Source organism: Haliaeetus leucocephalus, unplaced genomic scaffold (genome assembly GCF_000737465.1).
Source record: "Haliaeetus leucocephalus isolate CR32 unplaced genomic scaffold, Haliaeetus_leucocephalus-4.0 Scaffold556, whole genome shotgun sequence".
NCBI classification, from domain to species: domain Eukaryota; kingdom Metazoa; phylum Chordata; class Aves; order Accipitriformes; family Accipitridae; genus Haliaeetus; species Haliaeetus leucocephalus.
This window is the reverse complement of record NW_010972992.1, coordinates 2,262,449-2,279,910: the sequence shown is the minus strand read 5'-3', so window position 1 is coordinate 2,279,910 and position 17,462 is coordinate 2,262,449. Positions and strand designations below refer to the sequence as shown.

The 17,462-nt window shown below is 40.9% G+C and overlaps 1 protein-coding gene across 1 annotated transcript in view; it reads left to right on the top strand.

Moving 5' to 3' along the window:
• Positions 1-17,462, top strand: part of UBR4 (ubiquitin protein ligase E3 component n-recognin 4) — an 80,983-nt gene that overhangs the window by 1,133 nt on the left and 62,388 nt on the right. Inside the window, exons 2-25 of the mRNA XM_010577260.1 lie at positions 4,041-4,138; positions 4,882-4,985; positions 5,674-5,803; positions 5,908-6,047; positions 6,389-6,491; positions 7,008-7,149; positions 7,301-7,425; positions 8,139-8,263; positions 8,515-8,574; positions 8,712-8,902; positions 9,149-9,248; positions 9,338-9,475; positions 10,002-10,119; positions 10,551-10,738; positions 11,323-11,482; positions 11,613-11,698; positions 12,681-12,850; positions 13,524-13,806; positions 14,437-14,569; positions 14,992-15,071; positions 15,704-15,832; positions 16,299-16,481; positions 16,708-16,830; positions 16,920-17,149. Of these exons, the coding sequence (XP_010575562.1) occupies positions 4,041-4,138; positions 4,882-4,985; positions 5,674-5,803; positions 5,908-6,047; positions 6,389-6,491; positions 7,008-7,149; positions 7,301-7,425; positions 8,139-8,263; positions 8,515-8,574; positions 8,712-8,902; positions 9,149-9,248; positions 9,338-9,475; positions 10,002-10,119; positions 10,551-10,738; positions 11,323-11,482; positions 11,613-11,698; positions 12,681-12,850; positions 13,524-13,806; positions 14,437-14,569; positions 14,992-15,071; positions 15,704-15,832; positions 16,299-16,481; positions 16,708-16,830; positions 16,920-17,149 (3,339 nt within the window). The remainder of the gene's footprint in view (positions 1-4,040; positions 4,139-4,881; positions 4,986-5,673; positions 5,804-5,907; positions 6,048-6,388; positions 6,492-7,007; positions 7,150-7,300; positions 7,426-8,138; positions 8,264-8,514; positions 8,575-8,711; positions 8,903-9,148; positions 9,249-9,337; positions 9,476-10,001; positions 10,120-10,550; positions 10,739-11,322; positions 11,483-11,612; positions 11,699-12,680; positions 12,851-13,523; positions 13,807-14,436; positions 14,570-14,991; positions 15,072-15,703; positions 15,833-16,298; positions 16,482-16,707; positions 16,831-16,919; positions 17,150-17,462) is intronic.

Genomic DNA, 17,462 nt, shown 5'->3' with positions numbered 1-17,462 from the left:
GAGCGGCTGACCCTGCTCGGTGCTGGTCAGGGGACAGCGGCGGGGCTGGGCCGGTGGCCAGCGCCTGCTGGGGCTGCCGGGGAAAAAGGGAGCCCCGAGCAGCGTCCAGGGAGTTACTCATGCCTAGCCTTTCCTGGGGACTGGGAGGCTCTCGGGGTGGTGCCCTTGGGACCTAATAAGCAGGGATGAGGACGTACGCCTGGCTGTTCGCGTTGGCTGCTGCTCGGCCACAGCAAAAGCACCTTTGACAGTTACCCCGTCGAGAGGCTTCGGGACTGTTCTTGCGTTTTTGCTTTTGTTCAAGCGTGTTAACGGTTTTGCAGGCTGCGCGGTGAAAATTGTTGTCTCACCTGGCCTGTCTCCTCTGGTGACAGACTCCTGGGGGGGGGTTCATTGTAGGGCATTGCCTTCCTTTTAGGTTTCTACCCCTGAAATACTACTACTCGTATTTTAAGGAGAAATAAAGCTGAAGCAAATCAAGTCTGCGTTTTCTTAACCGGAAAGGTTAGACTCGGAGCATGAGAGTACTTCCTGGAGCTATTTAACTTACAGCTTATTTTATGATCTAAAACACTACATATGAATGCCACAACATTATGCTCAGTTGCAGAGATATAACCCTGACCACAGTAAATTGTTAGGAAACAAAAAATAAACACTGTGCCAAGGAAGATGATAAAATAAAGCCTTGTGGTATTTTGCTTAATATAGAATGGCTGAGCATACAAACACTGGATGCTTCAAATTAGCGTTCTGTGCCTCTGTACATATAGTAGTGGTTCACCTAGAAACCTGCATATACTCAATATTTATGTGATTTGGGCAGTTCTTAGGCTAGTCTTACATTTAGGGGCCATTTCGGCTTCGCTTTTGCTTGCGGAGCTCTGCTGTCATTGTGCCTAAAGTTCATAATTGGAGTGTTTTGGCAGAAGAATATCACAGAAGCGCTCGAGTGGACGCTCTTGGCTTTTGGGAGAGGTCTGTTTCCCCCATTAGTGAGAATGATGGTTCCATTTTCCACCTGAGACAGCAGTTTGTTGCCTTTAAGTAGCGCTGCCCCGAGGTTTGAGTTGTGTGCCTGATGCTGACTGCGTTTCAGACCTGGCAGGATTTAATGCCAGCACAAGGCCTGTGGAGTCTTGCAGGGCGGTATCTTTTATTTCATGCCTTGATATAACATGTGGCAAATCACAGAGGGAAAAAAATATAGCTTGTTCTTGTTTGGAGCCATGCTCTTCTATGCTGAACAAATAACCTATCTTTAGATTTCTAATCTAAAATATTTTATCTGTTCAGCTTATTTTTAGAAGATGATTGTTAGCTCTTGTACTGAGACTGTTGGTTGACACCATCTGCAAAGTGGCTGGATTTCCCGTTAAATAAACATGGTGCAATGACAGCACAATTACTAACGTTATTCTTTTCAAAATAAATTAATAAACTCCTTTTCTTAACAACTGTTATATTTCATTTTTAAGTTTAAGCATCATCACATTACTGGAATTCCCTTGTTAGCAGGTGTATTCAAGAATTGATAGACTTTGGCCTCTTATCTGGCATAAATTATGGAAATGCTGCCTTGGGAAGACCCAGCTGAAGTGGAACACAGTTTACAAAGTCTCTGACAGTCAAATAAAGCTGGTTTTCAGAGAAGGGTTTTCAACAGGGGGAGAACTGCACCTGCTGCTGTGCCTTTTCAAGGAAGAGGCTGCTTTTGTGCCTGCTGCCTTACATAAAGGGTCTATTTCAGGCTGTTTAAGATCTGGAAGCAGAACTGAGAAAGGAGGTGGCTTTTGTTGCTGACGTGTTATATTTGATATTGACATGGAGGCTTCTTGCTTAGCGTGAGTAATGAGTTTCCCTGGGAAGCAAAACTTATTTAAGCAATAAATCACAATAAAATAGCCGAAAGTTATTATTAAAACTCACAATCTATGCACAATAACACTCTAGCACATCGCAGATTGAGCCGTTATCTTTTATTTATATTTATTTGCAAGGACTTGATGATTTGTTGACACATGCCTTCCACTTTTCACTACCCTAACAAGTCCACAACTTGCGTTAATAAAACTCAAGCCTCTTATTGCCCAGTTCAGATGAAATTCCCTATCTCATTCTGATTTCTGCACCTTTGTGTTCTTATACCTCATGAGTATTGTGTCTTGCACAGCTTAACCTATACAGCAGAAAGATAATTGAGGAGCTGCCAATTTCTCCTATACTCTGTTATTCCCAAATTGTTCTCATTTGTTCTCTTAAAATATGTTGCATACACCTACTGCTGCTAATTTACAGTTGGGCATAAAGAGGTAGGTGAGCAAAATTAGTGTCTGAATATAAGACAGCATGAACTTTTATCCACATTTGGTCTCTGGGCTCGTTACCCATCAGTGCACTTCTGGCAGGAGATGGTGAGGTGAAGCCTGGTGAGTGAGACGTTAAAACTCAGTTGTGTTATGCTGCTGAGTATCTTCAAGTAAAGCCTTTTGCTTCGTAACGGCTACCTTGCTTTTTCAGGTTTTTGGTTAGACTAAATAAAACAAAAATCTCAGAACTAGAAAATCAAAGCTACAAAGCTGTTGAGTTTTTCTCTCTGTTCATTTTTCCAGAAGAAATGATATGTTCTAGAGTTTCTTCTGTTTCAGACACGTCTCCTGTTATGACTGGAAAGAATGACTTAGGATAGAAAAAGGGAAGGTGACCAGGCATAAGTTGGGCTCTGTTCAGGTCAGCAGGGAACGGTGTGTCCTTTTCCTCCTCCTGCCCTGCCAAAGCTGGCATCCTTGTGTGCGGATGGGTGAAGGGGATACGTGCGTTCGTTTTGCCATACTCTGCAGCAGCGCTAGTCATTGTCAGACTTGAGAAATCATTGTTTTAGTTGGGTATAGAGTGCCATGACAGGCTGACACCCTCTGCTCCCCACATCCCCTCCAGAAGTAAACTGTTGCCAGAGGTGGAGAAGGCTGTGTTTTGAGAGGTAAAGTGGCTAGAGAAGTTGAGTCGTATGATCTGTTCTTCCAACTTGTTCGTTCACATCACTGAATGAAAATGTGAAAGAGTAATTTAAGCATTTAATAGGCCAATATCCACATCCCTTAGTTTTGTTGCAGGGAAAATTAAGGGCAGAAGTAGCTATGGAGGCAGAGCTCTGTTTCTCTTCTCAGGGTGGTTGCCTTCAGGTTTCTGTGCAAGGGATGTGGTGTGATACTTTATTGCAGCAGCATTTAAGGTGTTATTCCTGTGCATAAACAGACATTCTCCGTGGCCAGCGAGCCTCACTGGGAAACCTCAGAGACTTGACTTGCAGTGTGTTAATGTGCATATTTTGCTGTACAATTTTTATGTTTGGTTTGAGTTGCCAGGAAATTTTCACTTGCTCTGAGCTTTGTGTTGATCTGTGTACGGAGCAGAATGATGCAGATCTCTGAAGTTGCAAGTCTCTACCCATGAGGCAGTGGATGCGTTTTTCTCTGCTGTGTTACTTGCCAAAAGTCTTTACTGCCCAGCTTGTTGCAGACACTGTGTTGTATATTCGTTGTTATGCAATTGCCTGTTTGATCCTTCTGTTTTGCAGAATTGCATAAACTCCAGTTGACTCCGTGCCTTGACAGAAAGGGAATGCCTGTGCTCCAGTCCTGGCAAATCCTGCCTAGCGTTAGCAGAACAAACAGTCCAAACTTTATGGGCAGCTGAGTTTAGAATAATTTAAAGAACAATGAACCTTTGACTGGGAGAGTGATTGCTAAAGATGCTGACCTGTTGTTGATGATATGAAAGAGAAACATCTGCAGTATTGGAATTATTTCCTTAAATATCCTATGTGGGTAGCAATGCCATGATCTGTCTGCTGCTAAGGGACTCAGTCCTGAGGACGTGAGAGATGGGACACAAGGGAGAGATTCTGTTCTCAAAACTTTGATTTGGAAAGAGCTTTTGATTTTAGTGATCTTGTCATACATCTGTTAATAGATATAACATATTCTGAGTGTTGTGTTGCATTGTATACAATTGACATATCTCCTGTTCTCCTGTTGCAGTGAATCTGAAATCCTGCACCATGACAAACAATATGAGCCTTTTTACTCTTCCTTCGTTGCACTTTCAACACATTACATCACTACTGTGTGTGGTCTAAGTAAGTGTTCCCCATCCTTCGCTTCTCTTGCTCTGGTGTTATGACTAGGATATAGTAAAAGTAAACTAGAAGTGTTGTCCTTTTGGTATTTGTCTTGAGCCCTCTTTCTGAATTGGGTACTAAGGCAGAGCATGCGAGGCCAGCATTGCTAGCTTTTACACCGGCAGAATGTCAGTTCAGGTGGAAAGAGAAACTTGTCGATAGGAGTGTTTGGCCACCAAGTACTGGGTGGCGTTGGCACTTTGGTTGCTTATTCATTGGCCTGACTTCATTTAGGGAAAACAATTTTTGGTCAAATGAAGTGTTTAAATCCATTTTCAGGATTTTTAGATTATTCTTTAGCAGTTATGTTACTAAGTTGGAATTAATGATCAAAACTTTGTGACTCAAAGTATTTTATATTATTTTTGCTGACAATTTGGCAATTTCAGCAAAAAAATGGTTTTAGTCAACTTGTTTCGTGTTCTTCAGTGCTTCTGTCAGTATTAAATAAAGTTGCTGGGGAAGCCATTGTACCTATTTAAATTACCTTGTCTGGGTGGAAGGTATTATCCTTGCTTTACTGACGTTTCTTGTGTTACATTTTAATGAGACTGAATTTATATTGCGTCTGTGTTAGGCATGATAGATTGTGTACGCGTGCATGTTGCATAGCATTCTGTTTTACTGAAAGCATTAGGAACATCTTACACTGAATTATTTAAAAACTTGTACTGAGTGATGCAAGCATCTGCTTTTTTCAGTACCAAGAAACCAATTGCAATCAGTGGCAGCTGCTTGTAAAGTCCTGATTGAATTCTCACTGCTGCGTCTTGAGAACCCGGATGAAGCATGTGCTGTTTCGCAGGTAAGCGCAGATTTTGACCGCGTGGGCAAGCCTGAGTGCAAAAATGGACTTTGGCCTCTTAATTAAAAAATATTTGCTCTAATGTATAAAGCAAAATTGATGAAGTTCTTAAAATATTTAAGGTGTACAACTTTGGTGGAGACTGATGCCTGCTGCATCTTCCCTCTGCATTCTTTACTCAGAATTTCAGCTTGTGAGCAAGCTGAAATAAAGGTGACTTGAAGCCTTGATTAATTCTGTTGCAATTTCATGCAGTCTGATTTGGTTTTGTGTAGCAACCTGGATCAAAACTGTTTGTTGAGTTTTTAAAGACGGATTCTTCCCCAGTTGTATTTTAGTCTTCCAGGAAAGATTAAACCTATTTCAAAGAGGAAAGGCATGTGAGAAATGTTCACATAATGTAGCTTCTGATAGGGCTGGCTTTAAGCCTTAGTATGTCACAGGAGGGAGAGCTTTTCCAGATGCTTTTTGGTAACAAGCACATGGGACAATGTTAGTGACCTGAATTACCTGCAATTAGTAAGCTGTCACAATCTTTGGTATGAGATCAGAGTGGATTCAAGGTGTTGCAGTAGCCTTACTAGCTGAAGTTGCAGTAGTCTCAATGCAGCTGCTTAGAATAAACAGCATCGAGGAATAATTGTAATCAAGAGAGTTTAAACTGTACTTGATGTCTTTTTCTTTGTAGAAACACCTCATTCTACTGATAAAGGGGTTGTGCACAGGCTGCAGCCGCTTAGATCGAACTGAAATAATTACCTTCACAGCAATGATGAAATCAGCCAAGCTGCCTCAGACTGTCAAAACCCTCTCTGATGGTAGGTGTTTTGATTTATGGTTATATCACTGCAGCACTTGAGTTAAGCATAGAAAATGCTATGGTTTTCATGTATGAAGTGATGTTTTGCTGTTTGCCCTGCAGTAGAGGACCAGAAGGAGCTGGCCTCCCCAGTGAGCCCAGAACTAAGACAGAAAGAAGTGCAGATGAACTTCCTCAATCAGTTGACATCAGTCTTTAACCCTAGAGTCTCGTCATCGCCATCTATCATGCCAGAGACACAGGTAAACAAACAGGCCTAGAATAGAAGCAGTCTGAATTTTAGCAGTAATAATATTGGTGCAGGGAAGGATAGAGGTCAGTAAGTGGTAGTTTTTTAATACATAAATGTAAAAAACCCTTTCTTAAGTATTAAAATCCTACATGCATGTTGACAAACAACAAAATTCTGTTTGCATTCTATCGGCAATAGTAGTTTTGTTGCCTCATGGAAGCTAATATTCAGTGATCTTTGTAGCTCTTTCAAGTTCTGCTGCTGATGCACCTTGCTCCTGTGTAGAGACTTACTGCAATACCATGTATTTTTAATGCTTCCATAATATATTTACTCTATGCTTGCTTTTAGGTGGAAGGAGAGAGTGAAGATCAAGCTTCCACAGATCAAACCTCTGCGGCAAAGACAAAAAGCATATTCATCGCTCAGAATGTAGCCAGCCTGCAAGAACTTGGTGAGAATCAGCTTTCTAGCATTGGGGGGAAAAAAGTGCTAGAGCAAATGTGTCTCCAGTGTTACACCTTACAGCTCTGAATGGGAAGAAACTTTCTGACCTAAAGGATTCACTAGGTTGTGTGGTGATGTTACCAAGGGAGGTTGTGGCTGTAATAGAGTTTTCTTCCTTACAGAGGAGATGATCTCAGTATATTTGTATGCAGTCACTGTGTTATGGAGGTGGACAATATAAAATAGCTTATGGGAGGGATTGTTGAGCAGGTGTGAATTAGACCTGGTGTGCCACGTAACATGCACACAGAGCTTTGTGACACCCGTTATGAGTACTGGCTGTAAACTTTGCCATCTGGTTTATGCATTGTAAACTAGTCTTCATCCTATTACCTCATCTATGATGATATTTTCTCACCACAAAGGCTAATAAAGTCAATTATTGATGACTGTTAGGTCTGTTCTGCTTAGAAGCTCTCCCATGAAACAGTAAAAATAACACTGCTTTTTTTTTTTTTGGTAGGTGGCTCTGAAAAACTGCTGAGAGTGTGCCTGAACCTCCCATACTTTTTGCGATACATAAATCGATTTCAGGATGCAGTGTCAGCCAACTCATTTTTTATTATGCCAGCCACAGTGGCAGATGCCACTGCTGTTCGCAATGGGTAAGAGTCTGTTGTCACTCTTCTTCATGCTGGGTACACTGTGTGGGAGAAAATAACGGTGCTAGTTATGCAGTATCAGTTATTGTGCTGCTCCTGTGAGCTGTCTGATGTGTACATTGCATTGCTGAACCTTGACGTGTCATTACTATAGATTTCATTCGCTGGTAATAGATGTGACCATGGCACTGGATACTCTGTCTCTGCCTGTATTGGAGCCCCTGACACCCACGCGTCTCCAAGATGTGACTGTTCTTGCTCTCAGCTGTCTCTATGCAGGTGAATGGATTTTCTGTATTTTCTTTGGAGCTTTAAGTTGCTCTTGCTTTTGCTCTACTTTGTTACCTGCATGTTTGAGTGTCAGCCCGCAAGTAACCTTTATTTCTCATGAATTTGAAAGCTTTGCAGCATATTGCATAGTATGGTGACTGGGTTAATATGAAAATTGTTATAGTGATACTGAAATTCTGATATATTCTGTGAATGTTCTTGTCAGTGTCTGAGAGGAAGACTGAGTGACTCAACATCTTCCTAATAGCCTGCAGTTTCTGCTCCTTTTTTTTTATGTTCAGAGCATAATATATTTTTGCAGTGCTTATGGCTTCAGGTTAATTGGTTATACCCCCAAATCAACCTTGTTTCCCAGGAGTGGTTTAAGTACACCTGAATCCTGAGTGTTTAATTGGTATGGGTAACACTCTGAAGAGATATGGCAGTCGAGTATGAGGATTGCCTTAAAAATGGTATTGAACTACATGGTAAAACGTTTCCTCCATTAATTGTTATCATGTGTTTCTGTAGGACAAAACTTGACTCTTTTGGGGGTACTTCAGAAAGATTTTTTTAATCTGTCAACTGTAATATTGAGTATTCCCAGCTCCATCAAGTTTAAGGGCATGTTTGATACCACTTGTTTTAATGTGCTAAGTAGGAACATAGAGTCCCGAGATTGGCTCTTAATAAGAATGTTACCTCCACTTGTTTTTAATCAGGTGTGAGTGTGGCAACTTGCATGGCCATCCTACATGTGGGTAGCACTCAACAGGTACGAACTGGGTCAACAAGTTCCAAAGAAGAAGATTATGAAAATGATGCTGCTACTATTGTACAGAAATGTGTAAGTAAAGGAGAGAGCGTGTTTGTTGTTTTCATTCTTGGAAAGTGGAGTGTGTAGAATTTGTATTTATTTGGATTGCAATACATATCTATTATTTCTGGGCATTAGACTTGCAGATAAGGGAAGTAATGGGGTGGCTTTCCGTAGAGGAAAAAATACAATTGTATTTGGAGTTTTAAAAGTGTCTGTGGTGGTTTATTATTGCCCAGTGGAGCGCTTAAACGTTAACATGGTTTTGGATTTATTTGCAGCTTGAAATCTATGAAATGATTGGACAAGCCATCAGCAATTCACGCCGTGCAGGGGGTGAGGTAAGATTTGTGTCTCAGAAAGCTTTTTTCACTGTTTTTGTGCTGGTATATTTTGGCATTTGGATTGACACTATTTTGTCTTTTTGGTGCTTTCCATCCCCCCCCCCCCCGCACTTCCTTCACTTTTGGGACGATAGCATTATCAGAACTTCCAGCTGCTTGGGGCTTGGTGTTTGCTAAACAGCCTCTTCCTCATCTTGAACCTCAGCCCCACGGCCTTGGCTGATAAGGGAAAGGAGAAAGATCCATTGGCTGCTCTTCGCGTCAGAGACATTATTGCTCGTACTAAGGAGGGCGTTGGGTCTCCCAAACTAGGACCTGGGAAAGGGTATGTAAATACCCCACTGAAGTAATCATTGTCCATGTATCTAACCCTGCCCAGCAAGCAACTACTACGGACTCTTGTTGGTCTCTTGAAATTTTATCCGTATTTGTAATTCAAGTCTTGATTCTTGAAAAGAAGTCGTCACCTTCAGTTTAGCAAAGCAGTCACTTCACTCAATTCACTATGTGTATATATATATATGTATTTTTCCCTCTCTGAAATTACATTGTATCCTCTACGTTTCTGTAGGCATCAAGGGTTTGGTGTTCTGTCGGTGGTGCTAGCAAATCATGCTATCAAATTGCTGTCATCACTCTTTCAAGATCTGCAAGTGGAGGCATTGCACAAGGTATGTAGGTAGCTTGTATGTTCTTGTGAAACATTTTGCCTTCTCCACTGAAACACACTTTAAATTCTCTTTTCAATGCCGTCCCCCAGGGCTGGGAGAGTGATGGTCCACCAGCAGTGCTGGATATCATGGCTCAAAGCACATCCATCCAGAGAATTCAGCGACTGATAGATTCTGTACCACTCACTAATTTGCTGCTGACTTTGCTATCTACTTCCTACAGAAAGGTGGGAACTGGCATATAGCTAGAGAACTAATGTAGCTGAACCACTCCTACTAAATGTCATCTGCATGGAAAATTCTTACTTTACAAACTGTGACTACGCTAAGAAGAATTTAGAATGCTTCTTTCAGAAGCTGTCAACTGGGGCCTCTCTCTTTCCTCTTTTCAGAGATGTAAATTTGACAAACTTTTTCTGATAACATTTTTCTGTAAACTCAGTGGTCTTTGTGAGTTTAGGGAGAAGATGAAAAGGCTGTATTCAAAATGGATGCTTTTAGGTTAGAGCTGTTACTTGACGTGTTCCTTGCAAGCTTGGCATAAATTATTTGTTTTCAACTATCCTGTTGAAAAATCCTGTTGATTAAAAATCCTAATTTTTAATACAACTTAAAGGGGGAGAAGCCTTGAAAAACTGTTAATAGTTGAGACAAATTTGCTAGAATAAAATTAAAATACATCAGGAAGTTACTCTTTTCAAATTCTTATCTTTCAGAATCCTAAAATTTAACTTGTTCTGCTGTTCTTCTAAGGCTTGTGTCTTGCAGCGTCAGAGGAAGGGTTCCATGAGCAGTGACGCAAGTGCCTCCACTGATTCTAATACTTACTATGAGGATGATTTTAGCAGCACTGAGGAGGACAGCAGCCAAGGTAATAGAGTTTGCAGCAAGCAACTTAAGTCAGGATTTTACTCTGTCTTTCAGATTTAGTGGAAACCTGGCTACTGGGCTGTTGCTTTCTTGGACTGGAATGACATGTAATGCTGAAAATATGAAACAGTTTGTAAGATCTGTTTGGCAGAAGTAATGCTGACTGTACTCTTTTATGTAAACTGGAGCCAGTGTGGCTGGGATTTGTCAGTATTTGCTTAAGAGGAGAGTGGAAATAATTTCTTCTTGTAAATTCCTGCTGGAGTGCCGTAAAAGTGCTTAGCCTTGTGATTTGGAAAGGAAAAACCAAGATAGGAGATGCCTTAACTCTGCTCACGGAAACTCTTTTTCAGGCCTTTTCTAAGCTGAGTAGTTTGCATAAGGCAGTTGCTTATAATAGTATGCTTTTGTTTTTCCTGCCTCCTGTATTAGACGATGACAGTGAACCAATCCTTGGGCAATGGTTCGAAGAGACAATCTCTCCAAGCAAAGAGAAGGTGGCCCCACCGCCACCCCCTCCACCGCCTCCTTTGGAGAGCTCGCCTAGAGTGAAAAGCCCTAACAAACAGACTGCTGGAGAGAATGGGAACATCCTGGCCAGCCGCAAAGATCCAGAATTGGTATGGGAAGGTCTTCAGGCTTAATGAAATAACTGATGTGCTGTAGCATGGTTTACTTGTCAATGGCTAGCTACATTGACAGACAACATGTATTTTAAGGTACAAGGGCTATTTTAAGTACATTGCTGATGGAGAATCAGTGACTCTCTTGGCTTTGAAGAAGGATGTTTTCTCTACTCTTCTGTCAGGTGGAATATCACAGTATTTGTTAGTGCCAGGGAAGCAAAGACTGAGGATAATATCTGTTTGGGTTACAGAGGGAGAGGGAAAATGAGGGCAGAACTATAAGCAAAATGTCTTGCTGGTAGAATGCTTTAGCTCCAACTCCATTGGGTAAAGACAAAAATAAATACTGCAGTTGAGAAGTTAGAGACTTGCAACCTTTTCAGAGAATTGTAAAATCGGTCCTGATACAGAATGCAGAGTGCAGTGAGCTGGATTGCAATGAGTAAACCTGTGCTTCACTGCCGGGGTGGAGTTAGCGGACTTAATTTATTTTGCTGGTGGTTTTGGTTTTGTTTAATGTTGTCTTATAGTCCGTCTGCTTTTGTTGCTTCTATAGTGTGTTTCTCTTTTCTTTTCAGTTTTTGAGCCTAGCTTCAAACATTTTGAACTTTATCACTTCTTCTATGCTGAACTCCAGGAATAACTTCATTCGCAACTACCTGAGTGTGTCTCTTTCGGAGCAGCACATGGCTACGCTGGCTAGCATCATCAAAGAAGTGGATAAGGACGGGCTTAAGGGTGAGTGATCAGAACCTTACTTAGAGAACACAGACTGTGGGATTTATAGGTGTGTATTTTCTTAGCTCCCTGTTGAAATCTTAAATATAGGAGAGCAGCGGTACTAAGTGGCTTGATCCCTGTCTTACAGGCACGTCAGATGAGGAGTTTGCTGCTGCGCTGTATCACTTCAACCATTCCTTGGTGACCTCAGATCTTCAGTCTCCTGCCTTGCAGGTAGGTCTGTGATTGAATGTATAAATAAAATGAAGAAGTGTTGGTGTCTGTTAATGTCTCTACACAAACGCTCCACACCTGGAGTAGTGTGTTGATGATTCTATTTGGCCCTAGAGTATATTCCTTTGCAAACAGAGTGTGGAGTATTTTGGATCCAATGAGTTGGATGACCTTTGCAGTCAGCCAGTACAAAACATCCTGCAGAGTGTAAACTTAACATCTAGAGTTCAGATTAATCCACTGAACTTTGAAGGTGATGATAGCTGAAAAGGAAATGAGTTTGTATGTTTTGTTTTGGAGAGTTGCCTCTATCCATGCATTTATCAAGAGGTGTTCCTGCAGAATTGCTTTGCTGTCAGGACTGATGCCAAAAGGCCTTGGAATTCTCTCAGGAGAGAATCAAAGTAATCCTTTTGCTTTCATGTGCTAACTTTGTAGCCTCTAGGTTTCTTTGCTAGGTCATGGGCTGACTGGACTTAACACTGTAAGTAGGGGTTGTAAATCTGCTTACCAATCACTGAATTCAATCCCTATACTTTTTGTTGACCGTTTTTTACTATGTTTAAAATAATCTTTTTTAAAAGCAGTTGGACTTTTCAGATATCTGCCTTTTTACTATACTTGAAAAGAAGCAAGCATTACTGTGATCAGTCAAAGGGGTCATCTTCCACGTTCTTAGATACTGAACATAGTAGCATAATCTTCTCCTGCTGTGATATTGCAGTAAATGAGTAGAGCTCATTAATGCCATTCTTTCTGCATTGGTGTTGAAGTTGAAAGTTTGTTGCGGTTTAGGTGGCAAAGTGACAGTGTAACTGTCCCTCAGTAGCTATGCCATATATTTGAGATAGGAGAGATATTGCTGTGTGAACAAGCTCTGAGAGCCATAATGTTTATTGTCATGTATTTGTTCAAATCATGCTTTTAATTAAAGCATCAGACAAGGCTTGCCTGTTTTCAACAAGTCTCTGTTTTGTTCCAGAACACACTTCTTCAGCAGCTGGGAGTTGCCCCTTTTTCTGAAGGTCCATGGCCTCTCTACATCCATCCTCAAAGTTTGTCGGTGCTTTCGCGACTTCTTCTGATTTGGCAGCATAAAGCCACTGCTCAGGGAGATCCTGATGTTCCAGAATGCCTTAAAGTTTGGGAAAGGTGAGATAATTTTATGTTAAACTGAAAGTCGGTCATCTCTTACCTCTCTGATTTTCTATCAAGTAAAAATTCTCTGGGACCAGCGTAACAAGCGTGTGTGTGTTCTCTGAGCAATGATGGTATGTGATTGCTTGGAGGAGCAGAGGGTCAGTCTTCTGTGCTACTGGAGTCTTTCGCCTAGAGCATAAGAAATGAAACCTAGAATCAGCATTTAAGTGGGTGGAGGCTGAATTACTTACAGCAATGCTGGTTTTAAAAAGGGAAGGCAAATGTCTTATTTCAGGAGGTTTCTGATAGGTTCTGTTATGATGGTGCCAAGATTTTTCCTCTCTGTGCCATTACCTGAATGTGAAAGTCTCTTGATAGGGTTTAGCTGTAGTAGACAGCCTTTCCTGTGGGAATGAGTTTGCATCTCTCTTTCTCCTTTTGAATGATTGTTCATATTTTCCATCAAATGTAGTTGCTGCTCTTTGAATTTATGCAGGTTTTACTGTCTGCAGTCTCACTCCAATAGATAATGCAGTGAATAATTTGTGAAATTGCCAGTATTAGAAGAATAAGCAGAAAAACGTAATTACCAAAATATTTCTCTAACCTCTAGTTAAAGAGATTTTAAAGAGGGATCTAAGCAAGGAGAAAAGTAAACTTTATAAACTTTCTCTCTTATTGTCAGGTTTGTGGGCACACTGAAGCAAAATGCCTTGCAGGGGACTCTTCCCAGTGACACAGAAGATCTGAATGTTGAACATCTTCAGCTGCTGCTGCTTATTTTTCACAATTTCTCTGAGAGGGGCCGCAGATCTATCATGATGCTCTGTATCCAGACAATTGTGGAGCTGACAGTGAACATGGATACCCAGCAATGTTCTGTGCCACTTATTGTGGCACGTCTACTCTTGGTGTTTGACTACCTGCTCCATCAGTATTCCAAGGCCCCCGTGTACCTATTTGAACAGGTACGATTTTGAGATCATGCTCTGGATCCTTAATTGGTCACCCAGCAGAAATCTGTAGCAGGCAATTGTTTGGTGTGTTCCGGTCTCTTCATGACCTTTGCGAGTAAATCGATTTTGACGTTGTTACCAGCCTTTGGAGTTATAATGCATGATTAACTACAGTTGCTGATTCCTAGCAGCAGGTTCGGTTTGAGTGTAAATTCCTTGTGTAACTACTGTCCTAGTAAATCTTGGTAAGGACAGGATGAATGCCCTGCCTTATCTTTCAAAATCTTGAGTATTTGGGTATTTAGGCACCATTTCACAAATACGTTGTATGCCGTGTCCTGGCTTTCGCTTTTCACTGTTGAGGTTTTTGGCACTGTTCTCATTAATGGGATGCTAGTGTTTTGTGCGTGGCTTTTTCAGTTGTTGGAAGCTTGACCACTGATTTAAGCTGCTCACTCCAGAATAAAAATCGTCAGGTAGGGTCCAGGGCTTTCCTCAGAAGCTGGGAATTATTGTGTTTTAGCAACAGGGTTGTTTGTATTTTATGGTTCTTTTTCTGTTGGTGGTGATATTTCCCCGCCACACCCCTTAATGATATGGATGCCATGGGGGTTTTTTTGGTTTGGTTTTTTTTTAACTTAGGTGCAATATAATTTGCTGACTCCACCCATTGGCTGGGTGAGTGGATCCCAGGACAGTAGCAGACGAACATCTGTCCCGCTTTATCATGGGTTTAAAGAAGTGGAAGAAAACTGGACCAAACACTGTTCATCAGGTAAGAAAGAAAATGTAAGGAATTTTTCATTCCAAAATTTGCTTTTACAAATAAATGAGGGCCCTTCCTGTGCCCTGGTGTGGGTAGCTTTTTGTACTTTTAATGGGCATAGTTACAATAGACAGATAAAAATGCATGTAATAATGCAAGAAAAGTTGTATTAAACAAAATTATTGTTGTCTAGGAGTATGCTACAAGTAAATAATTCAAAATAAGTGTGTATTTATTGTGTCAGGATTGTATGAGTAGGAAAACCTTGGCCACATATATCATAGGTTAAAAGCACATGTCATGGAGCTGGCTTAGTACAATCTGATATTAGTCTTAAAATGTGAAAGGTTGTGGGGATGGAGGAGAGAGGATAACACAATACTGCCTAATTGTAGCTATCACTTTGTACATTTTCTGTCCTCACATTCCAGACACAGTTCCACAGCCCAGATTCTACTGCATCCTATCTCTAGAAGCTTCTGAAGATGATCTGAACCGTCTAGATAGCACGGTATTGGGACTTCTGTTTTAGAGACCTTTCTGTAAGCCTTGTGGGCTGTGTTGATTTGTCAAGTGCCAGGGAAAATAGATGACAAAGACTTGATGAAGCAGCTAGAGCAGAAACACTTCACCAAGTGGAGAAAAGAATAGTGGCTGAATAAGATAATATGGGATTCCTTTTTGTGCCTAATTACATGTCAGGGAGATCAGTATGCAAAATCTATGAAGATGTGTTGCACTACTTGTGGTAACGCTTGAGATTCAAATATGTATGCTGTGAGAGAGAGCCCTGTCACATCCACATTTAGTTTTGAGTGCTGCCGAAACAACTGAGACAAAGACACATGACATTAGAGTTGCTTTCTCATAATTTTGCTCCCATGTTCTTCCTGGGTTTTGTTTCCTCACTAAATTTGTTGTCATCTAGGTTATGGGCTTGCTTCATGCATGCTCCCTTATAACCAGTTTATTGGTATTCTGACTGGGGGGAGAAGTACCCAACAGAACTAACTTCCTGAAGTTTTATTTTGCATAGTTTCATTCTGTGGGTATTCTGAATACTTAAGAGAAGAGCTTGGCTGTATATAAACGCAGAGCTGTGCAATTTACGAAGCAACGATCCTGATTTGTCATCTCTTGCAGGTTTGTGAGGTCCTTTTCTCAAGGACTATGAAGTATGATGAGCTTTACACAGCCCTGACTTCATTACTTGCAGCTGGGTCACAGTTTGATACACTCAGGAGGAAAGAGAACAAAAATGTCACTGCACTGGTAAGACTATGTTGCTGTAATGTTGTCTGTGTTGAGGAATAACAAGTTTTCATACTTAGTATTTTCAAGCAAAGTATTTAACCAAAGTATTCTGGACAGTGGTTGGAGTAATGGTGAAGTTAAAAATCCCATGGCTAATGGTGGTGTTTATGGTGGCAGTACATCTCATATGAGTTTTTAATTCATAACACATTTTAGACTTGCTGTATGTCCCTGGTAATTCCAGGAGGTCTGGGTAGAATATGGTGAAGCAGAAAGAAATTGTATAATCTTTCCTTTTTCTTTTCTCACTCCTATTTGTTGCATAATTTGCTGTATAGTATAACAGAAACTCAGTCCAGTATGTGTTCATCAGATTTGGCACAGCTACAGGAGTCTAGAGTCTTTGATGAAATAATTTCAGTAGCTGTAATGATTGAAACTGCGATCTTTCTTTACTGATTTGTCCAACTGTACTTTTATGTAGGAAGCCTGTGCACTACAGTACTACTTCTTGATACTGTGGCGGATACTGGGGATTTTGCCTCCATCCAAAAACTACATGAATCAATTGGCTATGAACACACCAGAAATGAGTGAATGTGATATTCTACACACATTGCGCTGGTCCTCCCGCCTGCGAATCACACCTTACGTCACGTGGATCAAGGTACAGCCTCATCTTTATAGGGGTGTTTTATAATGTTGTTGATAGTAAGAATGTCAGTCTCTTGTTCTTCCATGCTGACTGCATGTGGGATTTGTTATGTGGGCATGGTGGTGAGAAATGGGAGCTTGTGTCCATGTTTTCTAAAGTGTTCTAGCCTGGTAATTGGCAGAGTGGTTAATTACAGAGCACTTCTAAAGTGTGATAGGTCTTTTTTTGGCATCTGTAGGATCACCTTACCAAGCAGGGCATGAAAGCCGACCATGCTGCTTCTCTCATTGAATTGGCCTCCAGCAAGTGCAGCTCAGTGAAGTATGATGTGGAAATAGCAGAGGAATACTTTGCTCGACAGGTAAGGTGGTGTGAATGCAACTGTGCATATGGAGCTTCTATTTTTGTGGAATGATTTGCACTTACTGTTCCATCCCTTTGTATTTTAAGATATCTTCTTTCTGTGGTGTTGATTGCACAACTATTCTCCAACTGCACGAAGTTCCCAGTTTACAATCCATTTACACCCTTGATGCTGCAATTTCCAAGATTCAGGTTTCTCTAGATGAGCACTTTTCCAAGCTAGCTGCAGAAACTGATCCACACAAGTCTTCAGAGATAACCAAGAACCTCCTGCCTGCTACGCTACAGCTTATTGACACTTATGCTACGTTTACCAGGTACAGTCCTTAGGATCGCTAGTAGGAATACAATTTTCTTCTGTGCGTAGGGCTTTCTTTGCATTTTTTTTTTTGTTTTCTTATAGATAGGTACTTTTTAAAAAAAAAAATTTTTAAATATATAATTACTCTAAGTTAAGTCCTCTAGAGTGTCAGTTGTTTTAAAAGAATAATAAAAAGTAGCTTCTCAAGCCAGCTGTGTGAGGTAGTTGTTTCTAAGTAGCTTCCTTGTCTGATCTTTCAAGATTTTCTTGGAGGCTAGCAAAACCAGCTTTTCCTCCAAAGATGAAACCTCCTCTTACCACTCTCTGGG